Raw genomic sequence first — 18300 nt, forward strand, 5'->3', positions numbered from 1 at the left:
AGTGACTCGCCTCAATCCGGGTGGCAGAGGACAAATCTCAGTTGCCTCCATGTCTGAGACCGTCAATCCGCGCATCTTATCACATGGCTTGTTGAACACGTTACCGCGGAGACCTAGCGCGTGTGGAGGATTCACGCTATTCTCCACGGCATCCGCGCACAACTCACCACGTGCCCCACCGAAAGCGAGAACCACATTATGGAGACCACAAGGAGGTTAACCCAACGTGACTCTACCCACCCTAGCAACCGGGCCAATTGGTTGCTTGGGAAGCCTGACTTGAGTCACTCAGCACGCCCTGGATTTGAACTTGCGACTCCAGGTGTGGTAGTCAGCAAAATGTTAGATCTGGTTTTGATGATCATTTTTCCACCAGAATTAACCTACTTAAAGATATTGCAAAGGAAACACATGCATTGTAGACCAGGCAGTCCTCCTTACATGTTAATGGTCAATAAATCACTAAAGGAATGTTCCAGGTTCAGTGCATGCTGCTGATTACCACAGAAAATAATTTTGACTCAGTTTGTAAAAACAAAGGAAAATCATGTTTACAGTAATGCACTTTTAATGAAAGTATATGGGGCAAAGCATTGCACAGGAATAAACATTAAAATACACACTGTTTTGAAAGTAAAGACACAAACAATGTTAATATGAGACTAGAGTGATATAATCACATAATAACACTGCACAAAGTTATATCCAAATTTTTCATTCCTGTCATGAATATGTAAAGTTGGTAAACCCTATAAATTGTGCATGATAAGCATGACATACTGTAGCTACACACGAAGTACTTAACATGGAGAAAATTCCTTCACAGGAACAACGTTACTAACGCATAACCAGAAGGTCATCCACCTAGAAAAGTAGTTCCACTGCTAAAAGGATGATTTAGACAACTTAACATCTCAAGTAACACATTTGTATGAATTATCAATGGTGCTTTAACAAAATAAAAGCTGGACATTTTCTGCGTTTTAAACATTTATTAACTGAAGGACAAGTCAAAATGATTTTCTATTAATATCAATAGCATGCCACAGATACTGTTGATAGAACCTAACTTGTTTTGCACCTGAAACATTGTTAAATCATTAGCCTCGTGTGACCCCGCATGCACATGCGTGGACGTTGTATTTTGGCTTTGCTATTTTGACTCTGTGCTGTCAGTAAAGGGTTAAACATTCAACACACAGAGTCATGGGTCAAAAAAAACATAGCGCCAACCACAGCGGAGTTTGTCTTTGGGAGAAACACCAAAAACAAATACATCTTGTAAAAAAACAAAATAATGTTTTTACATTGAAACCTGTTTGAGTGAAAAGATTAGAGTCTCTAGTTTCATTCTATATGCCGTTTTTAAAATTTGAGAGATTTATCGCGAAACGTCTCGCTGCTAAACACAATGAACACTAATGTGTACTTTTGCGCATTTCTCCTTAGAAATCCTATATTCACGGTGCATTATCATACTGAGAATCAGTGGTCATCCAAAAGCTGAAAATTTTTGCTTTTAGAGGCTGTATATGGAGTTAGGATGAATATAAGGTACATTTTGAACTGTTTTGAGACCAGTGCATCCAGACAGCCATTCTGGAATCCAGACAGTCATTCACTAAATAAGTACATTCAGTCCAAACTTCCTATTTCAGTTTCAGGCTACAGATGATGTTTCGACCACGCAACATGTTTGGCAGGCATGAAACAATGGTAATCAGTACATAGATTCAGAATTTGCAATGCTTAATTTTTCTTTAACATGGTTGGCAGTATTTGGATGTGGCTGGCTATTACTTTAAATCAGAATTAATTATGCTAATTTCTGATGTAATGTCTGTAACATCTCAAAAACATGAATAACCAACACTCTTGGAAATATAATAACAATTTTGATTTAAAAAAATAAATAAAAAAATCTGACTTTCTACATCTTGGTATTATTTCATATTTCACAACATAGTCCTGCTGTCCACATACTGTATATTGCCATCAATGATTAGGAAAACTATTTGCTCTAGAAAGTTTTTTTCTCCATGTTTATTAGGTGCTATTAGCTACATATCAAAAAGGGAAATGGAAAATGCACACAGCAGTCACACTCAAGTCTCAGGAGGTTTATGAATGTTTCTGGGAAACATTTGAATGTGCATATTTTACATTCTAAACTAATAAGATCTATTTATGATCTATGTGAAGCAAATGTTCATTATGCCTTCTAAGCACCCCATTCATTTATGTGCATCTAGACTCCTACATGCTTAAAATGTATCTGTTCTATAAAGAGTGATATTAATTACTCCTACACACACTGTGTGCAATAGTTCGCTGGTTTTGTTAAAAGTGCTCAGAATGAGATTCAGAATGAATCCTACAGGGGTACAGCAGATCAACTTAAGCCTTTGATACACGGCTTGTTTGAGATCTTTCACCCAAGACACCAGTGATGTTGAAACTGATCTATGGCCTTTGGCACTCAGAGGCTAACTTAACCTTCATTACAGTTTCAGATTTCAAAGTGTGAGAGAACTGAATAAATTTGTCTCGCTATAATTTTTAACATAATGGACAGAAGAGAAACACTAAACTAGAAAATGAAACAGTACAACCATCCCATTTTCCTCCCTCAAAGTTTGCAGCATCTTTGGAAATTATAGTGTATCAGATCAAAGGCAATATCTTTTTTCTTTTTTGCTCACTTGGTGCACTAGATGAGATTATGCAATGCCAATGAAAAAACAAAGTCATTTTTTCTTAGTCATTTTTTGAAAATGTGTAAGACCTGCAAGTTACATTCAAAATCTGCTTGGCTCAAAAAACTGAGGGGGATGTACAATCAGTTTGAATGGGCATGACGTTTCTGTAAGCAATTGATCTGATCCAAATAAAAGAAATTTCAACATGTTCCTAACAATGCTGATGTTCAACAGCTGTACCCAGCATGCTCTGCCTTGGCAAGTGAATTCATTCTAATAAAGCAAAACCTAATGGTGCAAATTCATCATCAAGCTAGGGGGAACACAACGACAGCACACGTGATGAGCCCTGTCAGGGAACATATGTTGCCCAAAATGAGCACCACCATTGGTGAATACGATTCAGCCTGCCAAAATGGCACATTTTAACATGCAGATTGTTTGATGCACAACCAACTCTGGCCTTAACCACAAAACAATCAATCATTTGAACACGCTCAAAAGCCAATGAACCATTCCACATCACTGAACCATGTGGTTTAATGATACAACCTCAGCCTTAGATTCAATTAGTATATAACATCTGGAATAGTCAGTTTAATTGGATTAATATAAATGATGCTAAATAAGCAACAAGGACATTATTTGACTTTTCTGTTATAGGCTACCAAAAAAGATTGTTGTTGCCCCTCAGAATATTTAAATATTCTGATATTTTTCAATTGAAATATGCATTATTTGTTATTACTGTCATATCAGTATCATGAGAATCTGAATTATAATCCAAAATCCTATTCTGAATAAGTATCTGTGGGAGGGTTTGGTTCTTCAGGGCAATGGAGGATTCAGGAGACAATGAAGCAGTTTTAGGAAAGTCTTTTTATTTTCTTTCAGTGTTTTGTATTGTTTGGCTGCTTTATCAAAACACTCAATTCACGTAGCTTCTTCGCCACACTCAGTAAAACTTTAATACATTCAGTACATGCTGACACCGTGCTCTTGTGTCACTCTCTCTCTCCCAAACTGATGCGCTGGTGCGCCTTTTCAGGTCTCCCTCCGCCATCACTATAACAAGAGACAGGTGTTAGAGATAATTACAACCCAGGTGACAAGCCTTACCGCTCTCCCTCTCCTGCAGACAGACACATGACCACGCCCCCATCCCCACAGTATCTTTGCTTTAGTAAAAATATCTAAACAAGAATTCCATACATTAGTGAGACTTGTTTTCCAATAATATATCTTAAATGTAAATGTGTTTTGTCTTGTGTTATTGCCAGATTAGTTGCACTTAAACGTTTATGCATAAGACATGCGCACAAAATTTGAAAAATACATGGATTAAGAATAGGATTTTTCAGTGCAATGGCCATGCTTTCAAATTCCATGCTCTAAACTACCAGATTATTTAAATTCTGCCATCTAATTCCAGCAAGAACTATTTTTCAGTTATCTGAAACACATCGTTGGTTTTAAACCTTATGGTGTCAAGCTCCTTTCATCCACTAATAATTCAATTATAATTTAGGAGACTCCATATCAGACTATCTTTTGAATTTTAGACAGGACCTGTTCTCTGTGGTGGTCTGAATATACTGTATATATGAAGGTTCCTCCATGCTCCAGTGCCTCACAGCCATGTATGTGCCTTTGTGTTTGTGTGCCTGTGGCTGTAACAGATGGAAGCACTGGGGTGGTCCCACTGTCCCACACACATCCAGTTCTGCCACTGCAACTGGCATTCCTTTCTGTTTCAATGTCCTTCTGTCGGGATTCGGTACTGAGCGCCAGGCTCGTGAGTATATGTGCGTTTGAATGTGTTTTTTGTCGTCTCTGTCACGTTTCCCTCTCGCTGGCAATTCCACGTGGTTCGCTGCGTGTTGTTGGTGCGTGCTTAATGGTGGTTTTGACAGCGCCACATGACTTGCCACATGTTTTGCTGTGTGTGTGTGGTGGGGGTTTTGACATTTCACACCTGTCGCTTGTGAGAGCTATTTTCACACAGTTGTGGCTGTCATTGCTCTCAGCTGATGCTAGTTTGTTTGTCACTTTATATTTCTCCTCTTGTCTGGCTCTAGTCAACAGATTGTTAGTTACTACTGCTCACTCTCTAGCCCTCTCAGTCTGTTGCTTATATTACCAGTCTGTTTGTTAGTAGTTCATCTTCATTTGAGAATTTTTGCCCTTTCTTTTTCTCTTACCTGCAACCTTAATCCCCTCCCTCTATTGGATCGGCCATTCCTTCCCGTAACACCTTGTCTCTCTCTGCTTCCAGCCCAGTCATTGTGCCTTCCCTCTTTTTTCCCCCAGACCCTGAAGACTCAGCAGCTCAACTCGCCTCAGCGCTGCCCACCACCGCCTCCAAGCCAAGAGTGCTCAGCCACGACTGTACTGCTCCTTTGTTTTTTTGTTTCAAATAAACCGTTTGAATTTAGCATCCAGCTTTTGGGTCCGCGTCATTCCTGACAGTACAATCTGGCCAGGATGGACCCAGCAGATGATAACCATCTGAGAACAGCATTCGCCCAACAAGATGTGCTCTTAGGGAGTCATGCCGAACAGCTAGCGGTGTCCAACCGGGCACAGGAGGCGATCACCACCCAGTTAACGGAGCTCTCAGTCCTAGTTCATCAACTTCGCCACTTCACTGAACCTCCCACTCTGGAGCCGCAGGGTGGTGCATCCCCAGCCCCCGTTACCAAGGAAAGCGCCTCAATACACCCGCCCCTTATGATGAGGATCCCGCTATTTGCAAAGCCTTTCTGTCTCTGCAGCCCTCTTCATATCCTACCGAAGAGATCTCTGTTCAGAGGCCCTGGGTTTGTCTGCACATGCTGGGGGTATGGGCAACACGGAGCCCATGAAAGTCGACCACGCCCACCTGCCTAAGAAGGAGAGAGGAGATTAGTTCAGGGACTTTGTCTGTATTGTGGGGGGGGGAGGGGCATGTACTGGCCAAATGCCCCGTAAAAGCCAACACTCACCAGTAAACCAGGGGCTACTGGTGAGCAGGATCATGCTCTGATCCTCATTCCGGCCTCCCTGCTATCAACTCCTGGTGAAATACCTCTCCCTCCATCCGGGCGCTCATCGGCCAAAGGGAATTTGATGGACCCGGACGTGGCAGCCCGTTGGGGTATTCCAGTGCTGCCTGTGGACTCTCCCATCCACACTCACTCCCTCACTGGGGTATTGCAGTTTACTATCACTCAAGCCACGTTCCTGGTGAGTCTGGTTATTTCTGGTAATCATAGGGAGAGCATTGTTTTTTACCTGCTATGGTCCCCCCGATCTCCTGTTGTTTTGGGGCAACCGTGGCTGGTAAAGCATGGTCCTCACATTAACTGGGCTGAAAATTCTGTCATTTTGTGGAGCGATTATTGTTCCTCGTCCAGCTTGGGCTCCGCTCCCTCTACCGTTTCTCCATCTGTTCGGTTCCTAGCGCCCTTGCATTGATTACCTAAGGCTGAACAAAATCACGGTTAAAAACAGGTATCCCCTGCCGTTAACGTCCTCGGCCTTCAAGCTGTTGCAACTGTTCACGAAGTTAGATTTCCGCAACGCCTACCACTTGGTGAGGATGAGGAAGGGGGATAAGTGGATGACGGCGTTCAATACTCCCTCTGGGCACTTCGAATACAGGGTGCCTTCTTGATTAACCAATGCCCCGCCGTCTTCCAGGCACTTGTCAATGACGTACTCTGTGATATGGTTAATCAGTTCATGTTTGTGTACTTGGATGACATTCTGATCTTCTCCAGAACTCTCCAAGCACACATAGAGCATGTCTGGCGAGTGCTCCAATGTCTTCTCGAAAATCGTATATTTGTCAAGGCTGACAAGTGTGCGTTCCATGCACTGTTGGTTTCGTTCTTGGGGTACATTGTGTCCTCCGAGGGCTGACCTTGTTAAGGTGAGAACCATAGCTAGTTGGCCCACCCCAGATTCGCACAAGGCCTTGCAACAATTTCTGGGGTTTGCCAACTTTTATCAGTGATTTATTCACAATTATAGTCAGGTGGCCACTCCCCCTCACACGTTTAACCTCCAGGTTACATTTGCTTGGACCTTCCAGGCACAAGAGGCTTTTAATACTCTCAAATTTCGGTTCTCAACTGCCCCCATTTTGATAAGATGCGCGGATTGAAGCGGAGATTGAGTTAAGTAACTGCGCCACCACAAGGACCTACTAAGTAGTGGGAATTGGGCATTCCAAATTGGGAGAAAAGGGGATAAAATTAAAAAAAGAGTACATTAGATCTGCCAAACGCTTAAATTCTAGTCAAGCTTGCTGGGCCCTCTTTTTCGGCAGGTTTAATCTCTTTTCGTCCGGGGTCCAGGACAGAAAAAAAAACTTCAAGCCTGATGCTATCTCCCGCATCCTTGAGGGTCTTCCAGTCCTCTCTTCACACTACCACCGTCCCCGATGTCAGACGTCGGGGGTACCAGTATCTAGTGGACTGGGAGGAATATGGTCCGGAGGCGAGGTGTTGGGTGTCTGTTCAGGACATTCTGCATCGATGATTTCCATCTTCGTCGGAGGTCAGTCCCTCCTAGAGCATCGGGAGACGCCAATTCTCTGTCGGGATTCGGTACTGAATGGCATGCTCCGTGAGTATGTGTGCATTTGGGTATGTTATTTGTCGTCTTGGTCACGTTTCCCTCTCTCTGGCAATGACATGTGGTTCGCTGCGTGTGTTGTTGTTTGTGCGTGCTTTGTGACTGTTTTGACAGCGCCACATGGCTTGCTTATGAAAGGGTCCACGTGACCAGTCTCATCTGGTCAAATTATCCACAAAAAACAGGAGACAGATTATTTTTCTGATAGAGTCTAAGGAAAAAAAGAAGGATGATTGGGAACTCAAGATGAGGATGCAACAGGTTGGACAACTTTTAGTGATTAATAGTGATTATCACAAATAATCTGAGAGGTTCAAAATTCATTAAAGCTATAGTCGTGCATAGCCAGACTTTTGACTATTGACAAAGTCTTGTCCACAGTGCAGTTTATTTTGGCAAAGAATTGTCCACTTAAACCTTACTAACTAACAACTATCTTATTAACAAGGAAAGCGACCAATCACATTTTGTTTTGAATGTGACATTTTGGAGTGGGTAAATCTGAGATAAACCAGCATGCATAAACTGATAACTCATTCAAATAATGGCATTAACTGACTCCATAAAGGTATAGCTCACCCAAAAATGAATTTTTTCTCAATTTACTCACCCTCATGCCATCCCAGACTCCAGTGGTTAAATCCATATCTTTAGAAGCGATATGATGTGGTGGTAATTATGGGTGAGAAACAGATCAATATTTAAGTCCTTTTTACTTTAAATTCTCCTCCATGCCCAGTAGGTAGCGATATTCGTGATTAATGTGAATCGCCAAAAACAAAAAAAGAAGAATGAAAAAGTGAAAGTAGAGATTGATAATAAAAAGGACTGTTAGCACATATTGGTAGATGGTGGTAGATGACTACATCCTGCGATGCTAAAAATCATGTTTCCCCAACTTTAAATAGCAAATATTTCATTACATTGAAATAAATTTTTTTTTTTATTTTTTTTTTACAGTGACTGATTTTTTTTAGAGGGCTTTTGAAAGCATGTTATTGCCCTTTTTATTCCTGTCTACTGCTGTTGAGGTAACAGCTCATTCACAAGCCAAGAGGCACAGAACGGTTTAAAGCAAAGCAGCACAAAGGAAGCTCAAGCCTCCTCGCACATGAGTTTAAAGGAATAGTTCACCCAAAAATGAAAATTCTCTCATTATCCGCTTACCCTGATGCCATCCCAGATGTGTATGACTGTCTTTCTTTAGCAGAACACAAATGAAGATTTTTAGAAAAAGATAGAGCTCTGTCAGGTCCTTATAATGGAAGTGCACAGGTGCCAGCACTTAATGGCCCAAAAGTCACATTTAGGCAGCATAAAAATAATCCATGCGACTCAAGTCGATCAATGAATGTGTTCGGAAGTAAATCAATTGGTTTATGTAAGAAACAAGTTGATAATTAAAAAGTCTTTATCTTTAAATCAGCACTTCCATCCATGGCTCTATTGCTGTTTGAAATGGCCGAACTCTCGCGTGATGTTCATTCTTCTTTTGTAAATAAGCACCGCTTCCGAATTCTCGTGTGAACTTGCCAATGCACTTATGTCATGATTTGCGTCAGCTGCTGGCAGGAAGCACTTTTTAAAAGTGAGTAACATTTTAATTATCTATTTCTCTTTTACATAAATGTATCGATTTGCTTCAGAAGACATTCATAGATCAACTTGGAGTCATGTGGATTACTTTTAATCTGCCTAAATGTGACTTTTGGACCGTCAAAGTGCTGGTACCCGTATACTTACATTATAAGGACCTGACAGAGCTTAATTTGTGTTCTGCTGAAGAAAGACAGTCATACACATGATCTGGGATGGCATCAGGGTAAGTGAATGAGAGAATTTTCAATTTTGGGTAAACAATTCCATTTAACTTATTACTGGATGGTGAATTGCTTTTTAATACATTAATCATGATATAACGATGTTGAATCATGCCATTTTTTACTTTTGTTAAAATCAATGTTGTCACACTATATGTGTACAAAGGCACTAATATCTCCCTTAATTAGCTTGATGGAACAGATGTTTGCAGCACATCTCTACACTCATGCTTGAATTTCTCAATAACAAAATAATTTAGAACCTGATGTCAGATTTTCAGAGAATTGTTTCTAAAATCACTTATATAAAAAACAAATCAGTGGAGTCGAGTGCCTCATGAACACACTCACTAAAAAATTATTCACGAGAGAGCTCTCCTGCTTTAAATCAGAATTAACAAAAGTCAGTCTCTCCGCCGGCATGGCAACCATGTCCAAGAAAATGAACAATTGGATGAAGTTATTTACGGCTTCTCTGACACGTCCATCAGAAAAAACAATAAAAAGCACCAGTCAAGATTGACAAATGGCAAGTGTTTGCGTGTTAGAATACCAAGAACAAGGGTCAGACCTCTGAGGATTTGAAAAATCATTGTTCCTTGTGATCATAACAGCTCAGGCTGAACTAGTACTCAGCTGGGGTTTCAAGGGTTGTCACCACCTCTGCCTCTAACACCAATCTTTCTGTGATCCTTATTGGGGACGATCACATCTGCCACTGACCAAAATACCTGTCAGCAGTTCAAGTAATCTCTTGCACTTTCTTGGCTTGTGTTTTTTTTTTTTTTTTATTTACATTTTTTTTTTTTTGTTTTTTTTTCTTGTTTACCTCCTCAATGCTTCAGTACTGCCAGTGTCTTCATGGCAGATTGTCTGTTGAATATGTTTTTTTCATTAGAGTGACTGTTGAATGTGGGCAGGCTGTCGACATTGCTCACCTCAAAGATTACATTAAATCTCTTTTTTTATATCCCTCTCTTTTTTCTGAACTCTCTCTCTCTCTCTCTCTCTCAGGCTATCTGCAGAGAGGCTTGAAAGTTTGAAAGCGCCCACTCAGTTCAATATTTAGCCGAGGACAGTGCGAACTGAAGAAGATATTAGGGGTTACAAATGGGAGAAGTGGAGCGCAAGTGATGCCAGCTGCTCCATGGAGCTGCATTGTCCACCACCCTGCACAGCAACTTTCAGAGAGACCATTTAATGTAGCAGAAAATAAAGCCACAGTTCATGAAACTCTCAAAGGACCTTGAGCTAAATAGCAGAAGCTTTCAGAGACTATTCCGAAATATGAAGTTCTGTGAGATGCAAGAATGCAGCTATAGAACTTTGCTCACCAATCACTCGCAGTCCCTTTGAGCAGCAGCCTGGCTCATTGTCATTGTAATAAGCACACTGTAAGTTTTGTTGCATAAAGCATCAGCTAAATGACTAATTAGTAGCTCTAACTGTTATGTTAAAAAAATAAGGCTCTGTACCAAATTGCGTTCTCAGTCATTGACTGCTGGGTAGTAGACCAGTTAATATCTGTCACAGTGAGCACATCAAGGCACAACAAGGGGCCAAAGGGGACAATCTTGAGCATCCCTTTGAAGCATAAAAAGATAAATGGGACACCCAATAGTATGGCTGCCCAATAAATCATATTTTAACCACAATCACGGTTTCTGCCTCCCATGGTTAATTAAGCATAACTGTCTACGGTATTAGTAAGCTAACAAGCAGAAATTATAAACCAGTTAAAGTTGCAAATTGTTGTTAATTTTCATTACGGGCTGTGTCTATGAATGACAGAACAAACCACAAGCTCATCCGAGGTCCATTTTCACCTCACCTGTCCTATCTTTTTAAAAGTTCAGCACTGACCAATCACTGTTTCACTTTCGAGCAAATGTGGAGCCATAGTTGTTTACGAGTATCGTATTTGCGTCACTCTGATTTGTAGGTACACACATAATGTTATGGTATTTCAGTGGTCTCAAGGCAATTCTATGCTAGACGCACGTGAAATTAATTCCATCTCGTGCTTTGATTATGTGTGTTATATCAAAGTCTTTCCAGCATGTCAGTCCACTGGCGGCCATCTTTGGCAAACTCTTGGGAAGCTAATTCCAGTCATGAAAGTGCAGCTCCTATCTACTTGAATGGGGGAACACCGAAATCTCAAAAACAGTTTGTCAATATTAAGATCAATGTAAGCGTAGGCATAGTTCTAATCTATCTTGGGATTCATTCTATCAGGCATCTCATCCAATCACAATACACCATCCGCTTTATAAGCCTGCTCAGCTATCTCTCATTGTTGGCATACTTCCATTGTTTTCCTTCACCACCAGTTTAGGTCCCGTCCTGGCTGGGGGTAAGCTCCTCTCCCCTGCCATCATCGCTTCTGGCAGGAGCTGATGGTTCAATTTCTCCCATTGATTTTAATAGAAGTGGCCCGACTCTGCTAAATAGTCTCTGGTCACATACAGAACAGTTGTTCTTGGAGTTTGGTTTGTGCGCATCGTTAACATGTGCCAACCGCATTATATTTAAAGTGCTCCAGATTTACTTCAGTTTGCATAATTCCAAATACTTTTGATCATTACAAGTTTCTAAACATACCTAAAGTAACCGCAAGGCACCGGGGTTGTGTTAAGTGAGGAGAAGATGAGAGCATTTCACTATGTTTGAGCTGACAACAGCTTTGTGCTTCTCCTTCTAAACTAAACACAGAAACAACAACACACACACTTCCATATAGCAATGCAGTGTGCTGAATTATTACAGAAAATATTGTATATTGTAATAATAATATATATATATATATATATATATATATATATATATATATATTTTTTTTTTTTTAAACAGGACTGAAGTTTGAACACCCCACAGTGTAACTCTTTTACTAGTTTGTAGATTTAACACAACATAAGAGCTGCTGTTTAATGTATTTTTTTTATTTTTTAGAATTGATATCTAAGCAGTAATAACAGTGATTATTTTTGTCCAAATCATTCAACCCTGTAATATAGAAAAGAATTCTCAAATGACAGAATAATCGTGATTATCATTTTAACCATTATCGTGCAACCTTTCCCTATAGTGTCATTGACTCCACAACCATGCAATTTGTGACAGGGCCAATGAGGCAATTCCATACAACTTGTACTGTTTGTTGCTGGTTAAGATTACTTGCCCACCAACATCATATCTTTGTGATCGGACAGCATTGCTGCTGATAAAGAAAACAGGTGTTTCAAAATCCCCATTGTCGACAGCACTTGAAAAGTATTGAACCGTGTGTGGTGTAATCTGGCTTCCCCGTTATCCAGCTACAGTAATCCCATCCTTATCTCACACACCCCGAGCAGGAGAAAATGCATAACAAGGATTTTTCTTTGACAGGTTTTTGATGCCTTATCATTGTGAAAGGGATTTTAATAAGCGAACTGGTAATTACTCTAAAATCACAGTAATTACGCCAAAAGACAGGCCATAATTTTTATTTTCCCCAGAAGCCAGGGAAGAATGGTGAATCACCATATCTGAGAGGTTTGGAGCATGAACATGAAGGGGGAGAGGGTCTGAGAGATCTGTCCTCAGGTACACACTGACATTTCACAGAAAGGATTATGTGCATTGTGATTGGCTTTTGGAAGCATCGGTCATCTTTACACCATGCCTCCCACAATGCACACAGAATATTAATGAAGAGAGGATCTCTTGAATGGCAAGGTTATAAAAAAACCTGGTACGGTCTCTGGTGGTAAATATTAGAGATTGTGTGTCTCATTTTACGTAGTTGAATTGCAATGTTGCTAAAACATGCACAGTTAATGGGTACTGTATTTAGAGAATCAAAAAAGAAAAAAGCAGGGGGGCTACACCCCAGAGCTCACCTTAAAACATCACAGCTTTCTCCTCATTTCAACCCTACAACCCTACAAATACAAATCAATGCAACACACAAGTTTGATTGATCTTCGTGCCACATCCCTTTCAGGTTTTTCCAAAGCTGTTGAATAAGTTAATGGCTGCGATTAAAATCAGACATGTCTAGTTACAGTAGGTAGAAACGAAGAGATGAAACAGTCTTCCCAAGCATGCAAAGCTCTGATCTCACAACTATATGTATAGTATGATATGAGATCCAAGCATCTCTTGGTTCTAAACAGGCACCAATTAGAGATTTGGAAATGTTATATAAAGAGGGATGGGGGAGGAGTGAGTGGTTCAGATTATAGAGAATATTAATATTTACACTTAAAGAAGTAACTGAATGAATTCATAATGAAGTATGAATGTTGCATGAACATTATGGTAACAGTCTTCTGGTTCAATCTTGGCAGGTGTATACTTGGGAAACATTTGATTGGCGTTCCAGAGAAGGAAGCCACTGCCATTTCATTTTCAACATCATTATGGCATATGCACAAAATTAACACAGCACATCTCATTGATAATAAAAGAGCTTAAATTGAAGGACTACCATGGGATCCAGGCTCCACACCACAAGGCATCCATTTAGTTTACAAAACGCATAACCATCAGACAACCAGTGAGATGTACTGTATTGAATTCTATTGGCTGGACCTTTGATAGAAATTGGTGAAACCCATTATTGATTTCATCTGCTGACCCCTTTGTTTGTCACTATATGACAACAGCTCTCAACCATGCCCTATATGTGACAGGAATGTCAATTCAGGTCTCCAGGGTAAATGAATCTCCTGTTTAATGGAACTAATGGAATCACTATCATTCCTCTTTCGCCTTCTCTGGCTGAAATGTGTCGATCCCTACATTCTGCTCTACTGCCCGAGGTCATGTCCAAGTCATAACTGTATCCTACAATCCAAATGTGACAAATGAATCTCTTTTAATGGCATTTCATGTCAGAAGAATAACATTTAATGTAATATAAAAATGTAAAATGTATTTTTTATATGATTTCATGAATAATATGTAAATTCTAAGGGTTTCCCCAGATAAGTATTAGTAGAATGTTTTTATATTTAAGCCTATTTTAAAGATTTATGCATTTCAATTTCATAACAAATTTCCTTCAAATTGAATTGTGTAATCTTTAACCAAATTAAATGAATAAAACAAAAAATATCAAAGGTTCTTAATTAAATTTTCTTAAAGATTACTCAATTCAATTTGATGGAAATATGTTATGATATTGAAATGCGTTAATCTTACGCGTATACAGGGTGGCCCCAAAACAAAAATCAGTAACCGTCCTGTTATTTGACACTTTCACTCACTGATTAAAGTAATCATGGCTGGCTGTGAATACTAAATTTCTACAATGGCATCTGAAATTGATAACTATTGATTTTAAATGATGCTGCATCCAAGCCGCAAGGTGTCAGTGTAAGTCCAAGATGACACAAAGACAAAAGTTACTGAGTGCACCTTTAATGACTGACCTAGAATCAGCTATGATCTTTACTTGAGCTGTGCTATTGTTTGATCTAAAGTGTAATCAATTCAATTAAAATTATTAACAACAGTAGAAACAACCATATTTAAATAGCAAATCTGATTTTAGTCTACCTATATCTAGTTAACCTAAATAGTTACGTTTGTTCTGTATGATCACCAAGTTAACTGAACTTAATTACATGAGTTTTGCAGATGCCATTACTCAGTTCAATTGAAGGATTGAGTTTACTCAATTAGGGTTATTTTTATCAATTATTAGGGTTTTCAGTGTATTTATTTTTTCAGTTTGCTATATTCATATCTATAAGTGTATTTAGTGCTTAAATCGTACAAATTTGCTTTAAAATCTGCTATATTAAGCATATGTTGTCAGCATTACTTGCACGCGCTAAGAGAAAATAAATGCTGCTATTGTGTAAAAAAAATGTACAGGACATTTCAATTAAGAGTATTCGAGTTTAGCCAATGGATTTCACACTTATTTATTGGTATTTTGACTCGCAGTGTATCCTATAAGGATGCAACAAATCAATATTGTTTATTATTTATTAATAACATGTTAGCAGTAAATCTAGGGGTAGACAGATATAGGATAAATGGTACACAGGTACAGACTGCCATAAATCACCATACAAATGTGCTCTCTCTCTCACTCACTCTCTTCTTTTATCTGAAATCAACTTTAAATCAAGACAAATCATCCTGGCACAAAATAATTGCACTTATCCACAGAGATTCTTTTCCATTTATATGCAATTCATCATCTAAGAAACCACTCCATGTATCATCACCATTGTATAGTGAAATTCATACCTAATTCATACCTTTATATGATGTCTTTACATGAACCAACGAAGACTCCTACAGTATATCCATTTGACCATATGAATACACATATAAGTCTGTCAATAACTGAGAAAGTCCTGATATATGAATATTAAGGGCATTGAGCTGGGGCAAGGAGTCATATTTATGTCTAATCCGCTTTGAGTAATATGGTTTTTCTTTTTTGGAATGGGAAGGTTGAATGCCCATGATTAGGGCTGAAAACCAGTTGTTTTGCATCAAAGACAGGTAAAGTGTAAATAATACACAAGTTGCACTGTGCATCTAATTTGCATTAAGTTTAGTTGAGAGAGAGAGAGAGCGAGTGTGTGTGTGTGTGTGTGTGTGTGTGTGTGTGTGTGTGTTTGCACAGGCAAGAGAAAGAAAGAGAAAGAAAATCCGTCAATGTGCAACCACTCAATTCAGGCATGCTTTGAGCTTCTCTTCACTGTGTAGAGTATGTTTAGCCTACAGTGAGTATCAGCTCAGTCAAATCAATGAACAATAGAGCAGTGTGCATTGTTTAGCCTATATACTGTCCTGTATTTATCATATCACATGTCATTTTCGAGCCTCTCAACACATAACACAGTCGCACTTACACATACTCCTACTAATAAATCAATGCACTTGTATCTCATAAACATCAGCATAAAGAAAGCCATAATATATGTTTGTGAGAGTAAGACAGCTCAGTTGGGTGGGTCGGGAATACTTACATAAAACCTTACATAAAAGCATTTATCTGCATATTGCCTATGTTAGGCTGAATTAAAGTGAGAAATTATATTTAATAGTTAAACACTTTAAAGCATTACCCATTTTCCAGGCATACTTTGGCTGCATGCAATCGCAACTATCCCCACCCATAACCAAAACATACATATGCAGACTCTCCATAGAAAATTCACAAGTTCAAACACGTAAAAAGATATACGTATGTAAGCGAGCATGGTCGATTGTAGTGTCTCTAAGTGCTATTCAGTTCACACAGTTTTCATGCACAAATATCACATGCGACATTAAGGTTTGAGTGTGCCATTCACATAAAATGAATAAAGGCAGAAGTTTTTGGAGAACTTTTCTGCGTAAAAGAGCACCATCAACATTTTTACACATCTGAAATGAGATTGCACGTTAGTACAGGCGCATTTTGTGATGCACACTAATTTTTCCTCAGTGTTCGTCCAGATGCGCATGCTGTCAGACGTGAGTCACCGCACGCCAGTGTTCTTACCTGCACGAAACTGTGATCTCCACTTTGGTGGCGGGGATGTTGCCCGTTAACGGATCGAACTCGTAGACCGAAGCCATGTCCTCCAGTTTGTCCATGATGTCTCTCTCCATGAGCGCGCGGGGCTCGGGGCAGTTCCACGGCTCGCGCAGCCTGGCCCCGCGGACGCTTTCACGGTCCCGCTCGGACCAACCCGGAGTTAACAAGGCCAGGGTATTGATGAAGAGCCCCTACCACAACTCAAGAAACTTGACTGGGGTGAAAAGTCGGGGAGGGAAGTCGCTTAAAAGTGTGGTAACGAATCACTCTGAAAGGCGGGTGGGTGCTCAGCTGCCTTTCATCACCAGAGAAAAAGAGAGGAATCTATTCTGCACATCAAGTGCTCTACATGTGCACACTTTAAAGAGCATCCAGCGCTCTCCACCCCTACCCTACTATCTATAACACGCCCCTGCGTGCTACTGCTCTCTCCAATACACTAAATATAGGCGGATTGCTTATGGCGTTAGGGTTGAACTGAGAGCTAAATCAAACATCTGTCACCAATTTGGTCACCAAGTGCCAAAAGCAATTTTGATATGAAATATTAAAGCAACAACCATCTGGAGTCCGTGCCTTACAGTTATTTTACAAGGGGTAGAGGCTGCACATCCTAAAACCGCTTAAAGGCTGTAAAATCAAAGTAACGCACGGTCTTCCGTGTAGTAGCGCAACCACATGTGTACAAGGGCGTGCAAGTTTTTTTTATTTATTTTTTTTTACGCTCAATTATATTTACAATGATTTTTCAAAATGTTTTTTTTTTTTTAAATTGTAATAATGAGTAAAAAAAACACTTATTCCGTTAAGCAATATAGTTCATTAGTCTAACTGCAGTAAGCTGTGTGTGGTTGCCTGGCAACATAGCAATTTGGCCCATTCATATATTTATATAGCTGATGTGCTGTCACTTTTTTTTCTTTTTTTTTTTTTTACATTTCAGAATTTAGAATTCAGAACCATATCCGTTCTATAATACATTGTTTTGCGTAGGCTACATTTTTTTTTTTTTTTTTTTTTTTTTTAATGAAAGTAACAAATGAAAGTGAATGGGGCCAGTCCATAAACGTTAAAATACGCACCACTTCAAAAGTATGGCCACAAGATGTAAACATTATACATTATACAAATCACGTACTAACCTTATCTGTGTAAAGTTATATCCATTACAAGGTTTACAGGGTTTTGTTGACATGACAACGAAGTTGTAATATTTCATACAGCTTTACACAGATAAGGTAACATCTTTTGGCTATACTTTAAGCATTTAAATGTTTATAGACTGGCCCGTTCACTTCCATTGTAAAGTAAGTGCCTTTCTGTAAACGCAATTTATTTATTTAATTTTAAATATTAAAAAAATGAGTCTTCGAAATTATTTTTTTTGTTGTGGAAAACAACATTATGCCACAAATGCTGTTAATGGAGCTTCACTTGAATCGAACCTGGAATATTCCTTTAAAGAATAAAATACGCTATAAATACTGTAGCATCAGTAGTCAAAATGCAATCTTATTCGTTCGCATCCCAAACTTGTCCGACGGACATGAAACACGCTATTTTGTTGTAATAATAATAATAATAATAATAATAAGGCATTAAAGATCCATCCTTGAATAGTAGAAAT

General features: G+C 39.3%; 1 protein-coding gene across 3 annotated transcripts in view; it reads right to left on the bottom strand.

Moving 5' to 3' along the window:
• LOC127426529 (copine-5) overlaps positions 1-16992 on the bottom strand; it is a 202651-nt gene extending 185659 nt beyond the window's left edge. For 2 of the 3 annotated variants that reach the window (XM_051673391.1, XM_051673392.1), the window contains exon 1: positions 16638-16992. In XM_051673391.1, the coding sequence (XP_051529351.1) occupies positions 16638-16747 (110 nt within the window). In that variant the 5' untranslated portion in view covers positions 16748-16992. The remainder of the gene's footprint in view (positions 1-16637) is intronic. The other variant, XM_051673394.1, reaches the window with a different exon arrangement.
• Positions 16993-18300: the final 1308 nt, after the last annotated feature.

Source organism: Myxocyprinus asiaticus, chromosome 35, assembly GCF_019703515.2.
Source record: "Myxocyprinus asiaticus isolate MX2 ecotype Aquarium Trade chromosome 35, UBuf_Myxa_2, whole genome shotgun sequence".
Classification (NCBI taxonomy): Eukaryota; Metazoa; Chordata; class Actinopteri; order Cypriniformes; family Catostomidae; genus Myxocyprinus; species Myxocyprinus asiaticus.